This window comes from Elephas maximus, chromosome 19 (genome assembly GCF_024166365.1).
Source record: "Elephas maximus indicus isolate mEleMax1 chromosome 19, mEleMax1 primary haplotype, whole genome shotgun sequence".
In the NCBI taxonomy this organism is placed as follows: domain Eukaryota; kingdom Metazoa; phylum Chordata; class Mammalia; order Proboscidea; family Elephantidae; genus Elephas; species Elephas maximus.
The window spans coordinates 76,725,726-76,733,351 of record NC_064837.1 but is presented as its reverse complement, the minus strand read 5'-3'; the positions used below and the strand labels follow the sequence as shown (position 1 = coordinate 76,733,351).

General features: G+C 37.8%; 1 protein-coding gene across 3 annotated transcripts in view; it reads right to left on the bottom strand.

Annotated features, from left to right (window-relative positions):
* Positions 1-247: 247 nt before the first annotated feature.
* Positions 248-7,626, bottom strand: part of PLAG1 (PLAG1 zinc finger) — a 41,384-nt gene continuing 34,005 nt past the window's right edge. For 2 of the 3 annotated variants that reach the window (XM_049860092.1, XM_049860091.1), the window contains 3 exons: positions 6,992-7,090; positions 4,034-4,392; positions 248-3,485 (listed from right to left, as the gene is read on the bottom strand). In XM_049860092.1, coding sequence (XP_049716049.1) covers positions 2,228-3,485; positions 4,034-4,275 — 1,500 coding nt within the window. In that variant the 5' untranslated portion in view covers positions 4,276-4,392; positions 6,992-7,090 and the 3' untranslated portion in view covers positions 248-2,227. The remainder of the gene's footprint in view (positions 3,486-4,033; positions 4,393-6,991; positions 7,091-7,626) is intronic. The other variant, XM_049860093.1, reaches the window with a different exon arrangement.

Sequence of the window (7,626 nt, the reverse complement as noted above, 5' to 3'; positions counted from 1 at the left end):
TGTTTCACAGAAACTAAAGGAAGCTGTAATGAAGCAGAGCTAAACGTCTACTTTCAGAGCAAATATTCTCCTAACCAAAAGCTTAGGAGCAGTTTGAAAAATTTAAAAACGCATTTCCTTATTAATATATATAATTTTAATGCCTTTGGAACACGATTTTCATTATAAAATGTAATTTTTCATAATAAAATTTAAATACTTAAGTATAAAAACTACTGCTCCTAGGATTAAAAAAAAAACAGGAGCATGATAAAGTATCAGGAGCCAAAACTCCTTGAGAGCAATTTTGATTCTATGAAGTGCGATACATATGTGTGTGTATATATATAGTGAAACCCCCATTTACATTATTACAATTTACATTTCTCCACAAATTATACTATCCCCAAATCTTTTAAATAATGTTTTATATTCAGTAATATGCACTCATTTTTAGAAATTCTTGGTAAACATCTCAATCTGCAGTGATAATTGGCCCTATAAAAGGAAAAAAAAAAAAAAAGCTTCCATATAGGGCTAATGAGTGCTCAGAAATATTTTTCTTTCATGTTTTCTTTTTTAAAGAGATATATACTCTTCAATAAACCTCCTCCCCTGCCCACCCCCCGACAGACAAGGTCCTAAAATAAGGTGTTAATAAGTGCTTAATATGTTTCTTAGGTTGATGTACATACTGAAACTTAGAAAGGCTATAATAATTTGACCTTGGAGAAGATTATGGCAGTTGTCTAACATGAGGAAAGCCCATAATAACCATTTTACTCAGTGAACAAAATATTCTTGAGTGTTATTTTTACATTAACTAAGACACTGCATGTTTTACTTCATCTCCCCTCTACAAATTCAACTGATTTGCAACATTCCCACCATTTCCCAGAGATGTGTAAAAGTGGGGTCTTACTGTATGTATTTTTAGTCATTTAAAACTTTGTGGTATTTCCTCAAATAGTCTCCTAATGCATTTCACTTTAAATTTTCCATCCGAAAACTGCAAGGGCAGATGAATTAACACTGAATAAGAAAGATACCCTGCATGTGGCAGGGCTGTTTTTGTTTTCTGCTTTTGGCTGTTAAGGCGACGAAAGCATAGTAGTGGATTCAGCAGGAAGCGATGTAAGCAATGTGCTTTTACTTTTTCTCTAAAGAACCCGGCTTTCAGTCCTACCGACAGGAGATGTAATTCCTAGCAGGTCTCCAAGTTTAACGGTGGAACTCACATCTATGTTACTGCTCAGGTGTCTATCACATGATACAGGCAGAGACAAACACACCCAAGCCTTGTAGTTCCACCCTGGCTCTCAGATTCCTGACTAACTGTGGACTGACAACCGAATACAAAATTTCTATCCGCACTTGACCAATCCTTTGGCTGTGGAAGGTGGAAACGATTAGAGAGCGCTACACATTGACTCTGAAGACTCCAATGCCATACACTGTTAATCTTATTAAATGGAAAGACAGCAAGTTAGGAAGGTTGAAACATGGCAAAACATACTGTGTACTAATTGAAGGTCAACTATTAGGTAGCATGCAATGCCGTGTCTCCTTATTAGAAGTCTCATTTTTTTTTTTCCTATAAATACTGATGCTTTGTGTTTAGGTTTGTTTTTTCCTCATGTGCTCGTAATAAGGACGGCAAATATTTTAGCCAGACAATAGCAAGTCTTCAAAATATAAATACTGACCTGAAATTATGATACACCTAGGAAAAGGTGTTATCTCCCAAACTGGATTCTTACTTCACCTGAAACACTTGATTACAAATCAATTTAGAGACTAGTAAAAAATTTTTAAACTCTCTGGTTATTCATATAAATTTTATAAAATTTACATTCTTTGTAAAATCTTTAAATGAGCCAAATGTCAAAAGCTGGAGCCATTGTTCCTGGACAAAAATTAAAATGTTAAGGTCTAAATGTAATCTGAACATGGGATTTATCAAACTTTACTAATAATAATGGCTTTCCTATATGAAAAAAAATAAAATGACTTTAAAATATGACAATTGGCAGTGAATTAGGACAAAATACCCAGGTAAACATAACTGAACACAAATGGTTCTGAAGCTCATTCAAAAAGCTAATTTCTCTTTTATACTGGCTTAATGGAAACTGTGCTATACAAAAGCGGAACCTTTGATGTTGTCTTAAAGTAGGCACTAAAATAAAAACGGTCATCTAAGGCAGGACTGCACGTATACTTCTGAGATAAATCCACATCCAGGATCCTACTGGAAAGCCTGATGGAAACGTGGCAGGGTGGTGCTTGTGCTTAAGCTACTGGTAAAGGCTGCGGACAGAGAGTGCAGAGACCCGAGGCCTATAGTGCTGGCCGGGTCCTGCAGATCCTGTGTCTGTGGGGGCAGCTGAGACACAGAAGAATGTGCTTCTTCCTGGGAATAGCTCATTCCAAGGCTCCCCACTGATATAGGATTATAGGGTGGACCATTTAATGGTATGAAATTAAACAACTGAGAAAAATCCAACGCTGGTGTGTTGAGGGGATCACTAATAGAAATAGAGCTTTTTGACAGGGAGAGCTCCCCTGCGCCATCATCTAGGGGCCCAATTTGAGGATCCAACCCAAGTTTAGATGACGATGCTTGGGAATCCTGGGACGAGGAGGGCACGCCGCCTTGTAACTCCATCAGGTAACTCTCAATTTCCCCCTTTAATGGCTGTTCTTTTTCAGGAATAGAAATTGCATATGAGGTAGAACTGAAGGGATATTTGAAAGAAAGGTGGTGAGAAGGATGAACAGCATCCATGTCTATTGGGCATGTCATTCCTAAAGGTAAAGTTGTGATCATTTGGTGGGCAGATCCTGAACTCTGCATGGACTGAAACGGAGTGTTGTAGAGGTTTAACTGCAAAGTGTTTGCGAATGGCTTTGACAACAGTTCGCTGGAAGGTAAGGACATCACTGGAAGTAGCTCATCTTTTATAGGCACAGAAACATTGCAGGTAAATGGATCCAGAAAATCCACGGGTTCTGTTTTGACTTTCAGAAGTTCTTGATTGTGACTCTTTTTCATATGTCGAGTCAGGTGGTCCTTCCGTCCGAATCTCTGTGCACAGTACTGACAGAGGAAGTCCTTCCTTCCAGTGTGCACTACCATGTGCCGGCGGACATCCTTCCGGGTGTAGAACCGGCGGTCACAATGCTCGCACTGGTGCTTCTTCTCTTTCACCCCTCCAGACGACTTGCCCGCGTGAGACTTAAGGTGCTCCAGAAGCACTCCTGTACTTTCAAAAGTCTGCAAACACACCTTGCAGGTGAGGTCACCACTGGTTGCAGCATGCAAGGCCAAGTGACGCTTAAACCCGAGCTTGGTATTGTAGTTTTTGCCGCATTCTTCACACTTAAACGTCTCTTTGTTAGGGTCGTGTGTATGTAGGTGATTCTTCAGATGATCTTTTCGGTGAAACATTTTCTCACAATAATTACACTTGTGCGTTTTCTCAGGAGAATGAGTGGCCATGTGCCTTTAAACACAGATACATTCTGTAAGTAATTATTACGACAAAAATGGCAATGTATGCACTTCTCAAATGGAAGCTAAACTACTATGCTACAACAGAATTCCCTTAACAATGGAAACTTTTTAACTTACAGTACACCACAAGGATGGTTAACATACCTAAACATTGCAAAACCTGAGTCATTTAAGTTGCCACTTTAGTTTTCGCTGGTTTTTATCTATCATTACAAAAGCAAGTGTGCAAGACTGAATATACTCACGCAAATGTCCATAACCACAAATTCTCAGCTCCTACCCTTTCCTTGTAGTCATGTCTTTGTACAAATGGAAATTCTACTCTCATTAAGCATTTTATTTAAAAAAAAATTCAAAGCAACTAACACAGAAAAGCAGGTGGTTTAGAATACTAAACACTAGCCAATGTCTATCTACTTAACATTTCTTCTCTGCAAATCAACTAAAAAATGTGTATACAAATACATACGTTTACAATGGCTTAAAATGGCCAACATAATAGAAAATATAATCTGAAAGACAAATAGAGTTGAATACCTTTGTAATTTGTACTTAGAAACAAAGGCCTTGGTGCAGTCTTGTTGTATGCACTTGTAGGGCCTCTCTCCTGTGTGAGAGTAGGAGTGGACCTTTAATTTCTCAACACTGTTAAAGGCCTTGTCACACAGTTGGCAAGGGAAGTTTTTTCTTGGTTTGGTTTCACCACGCTTACGTTTCCCTGAAGGGACTTTCTGGGTATCTCTCACTTCTGACAAGTCACCAGGAATGACAGTGGCCATCGCAGCCTAAACCAGGCCTTCTTGTTGGACACTTGGGAACTGCCCAACTCCACTAAATGATTTAGCTTTAGGTGGCTTCTCAAGTCTCATGTGGTCGTAAAAGAAAGCAAAAAGGGACTGGAAAAAAAAATAAGAAACAACTAGTTTGTAACTAAACTTAATTTTTAAAAATTTTATTTGCTTTGTGATGCTTTTGAATTAAAAAAGAAACCATAAAACTGATTCAGCTGGTCTAATGTAATATCTGTAGGTTTCTTTAAACTTGTCAAAATACACATAAATGCATTGCTCAGGATGAACAGTTCACACATACCCCAAAATTTCACCTGAAAGGTGTTGTACTTCATGATAGCAGTAGTGACTTAGGCAACACTCAGGAAACATGAAAACTCAACACTAGAAGTGGCATCGTTAAGCTTCAACTTTCACAAGAGATTAGAAAACATGAATCTGACTAAAACCAAAAAATATTTCAGCAAATATCTTAATGTCTAAAATGATTTTAATTAGTGTACATCAGTTCTAGTCATATTCTGCGCTATGGGAAAATACAGATAACTGACAACTCTTTCAGGCACCTTGTGGACTGATGAGCCCAAGGAAGGAGTTCTTAACGCACTGACACGAGAGGCCTGAAAGAGTTGAACACACCACCCAGAGTGAAAATTTACCCTTTATACAGCATCACCACACCCAGAGGGCCCTGTGAATGCAAGTGTAGAAAGGGTTTATCTTCCTAAGAGATATGCACCCTTGAATGGCAAAACCTTCTGATGTTTTATTAGGTGAGGATCATGGCTCCTTGTCATGCTGAGGGAGGGATTTGCTTGAAGTAATTTTCTTCAGCATTTTTCACGTTACAGAAGACCATTATGTTCACCAGGCATGCTAAGGTTACTTGATAAACCAGAGAGAGCCTTGAGGCCTCCCCAAGAGCTGAGGGGGTCAGGGTTCTGACACACCTGCAACGCCCATGCTGCACTCGAGTTGGGAGTTTTGGCTTAAAGCACAATATCTAGGCAAGAACACAATATTACAGAGGTGTTTCGGATTGGTCAAAAGGGTTTTAATTCATTATCAGTGTTTGTGAGAAAGAATGAACTGTACAGTAAATGGAATGCTTTTTTAAACAAAAATTTTAAGGTCAAATTGAACCCTCTGAAAATTCTTAGACAAGAGATAGTTTTATCGACATTATTTCTCAGAAGAAGAAAACCAACTCCCCAAAGATCCAACTGAGAGAAGAGTTAAGACTCTTCAAGCCTTGTAAATGTTAGTCCAGTAGTGCACTTCTAAGAGGCCACAGAAATGATAATACCTGCAACCTCTTCAAAAATATCTGATTTTTAAATTGAAAACTACTATAAAATCAATTGGATTTTTCATCATATTACATATTTAGAAAAAAATAAAAACCAACTTCTGTATATCACTTGCGGTTTGCATTAGATTGATACTTGCCTTCACAAGGTAGGTCTGTTATACGGACTTTCTTTCACAGATTCCATTTAAACTTTTGCAGGGGTCTAAAAGTGCTGGGCTACTACCCAAGAGGCTGGCCAATTAAAGCCACCCAGGGCCCTCAGAAGACAGGTCTGGTGATCTGCTTCTTAAAGGTCACAGCCTTGAAAACCCAATGGAGCGGTTCTAGTCTGCACACATGGGGTCGTCCTGAGTCAGAGCTTTCTCGATGGCAACTAACAACAAACCAGCCCTTTAAATTATCCACATTTTTGTAAAATTAAGTGTATATTACAATAAATCCTCCTATAGTGTTTTGATGCAGAGGTTGTCACTAAACAGGCAAAAGAGAGCAATTATCCGCTCATTAGACTGAAGTAGTAAATAAGACATATGGATAAGTTAATCAGTATTTATTTCAACTGTGGTTTCTTCCTCAGTAGGCAGATAACGGCACGGCCTTTGTACTGTCAAAATTATCTAAACACTCCCCACTTCTAGTTTAAAAGTGACATTAATACAATTAATCCAACTCCCTGCCTCCCTCAGAAATATCTACACAGCTAGCTATTCTGCTATTGCCTAATGACATTAAACTGGTAGAAAGCATTCTGCCAAGGCAGGAAAAAAAATTAATGTTGATGATTTGACTTCCTAATATGATCCTTTTATTCACCTATTTAGAACATTGTGGGAAACAAGCGGATAAAATTTCTCAATTGCAAAATCAACACAAAACACAGTTTCTAAATTCCTATATATAGGTAATATCTGAAAATATTTCAAAGACTGGTCATATCTGTTATTATTGTGTTACAAGATCCAACCATACTGGGCAGAGAATTCCAGTTGAAAAAAATGATGATTTCTAAGTTACTGAAAAAGATGTACTAAAAGCGCACCATGAAACAATATGCAAACACCTGATTACATTAAACTTGATGACACTCAATATGAAGTAACAAATGAATTCTGTTACCTTTGGATGTACATACTGAGCAATGAAGAACGGCACTGATTTCAAATATTACACTTTTCTGAGACCAGCTGAAATTTTTTCATGGCTAATGATATGTCTTTATCTTTACATATTACAAAACTCAAATTAGTTATCATAGGTGCTTTTAAAACTGTAGGATAAACATAAGGTTGAGAGTTCAACATCTAATAAGAGACTACATTCATAATATGTATATCCCTCAAACACTTTAAAGGCATACACACAGAACAGCAGTGATTTCTCTTCAATGCATACCTGATGGCAGGTGGAAAAAGTCTCAGACTTTGATCTTAGCCAGTCCCATTGACTCTTTGTGGAAGAGAGCAGAATCCAGTCCTTCCCATTTTGGCCAATCTGGGAAACAAAAAATAAGAATGGACTATACTCTAAATGGAACCAGTGTGTAAACGATGGAAAATAAAGGATAAAAGAATTGCAATTTCATGGCACATGCTTACATTCCAGATTCTGCTGATGAGTCATGCATTAATTTTCACCAACTGCATATTCTTATTAGTTCTAAGCACATTTATATGACCAAACAAATGCAGAAATAAAAAGTAAAATAGTATTACCTAGATTAATGGCAATCTGTGATGCTGAATGACTCCCCACTTCTTTCCCAAATTTTATTTATTCATTTTTTTAAAAATCTAACTTGCCTACTATGAGAAATGAGTGTTAGGATTACTGCTTGTAAACCTCATCAAAACATCATTTAGCTGAATAATGTTAAGGAAGAGACACAGAGAGTTCTCTGAGAGTTCATCTGAAAGCTCACCAGAAAACAACAGAGTCCTGATGGAAGTACTCACTCCCACACTGCACATGCTTGTGCAACTCGGGCTCCTCTGAGCCTCACTTTTGTTACCTGCAATACCTGCCAATTT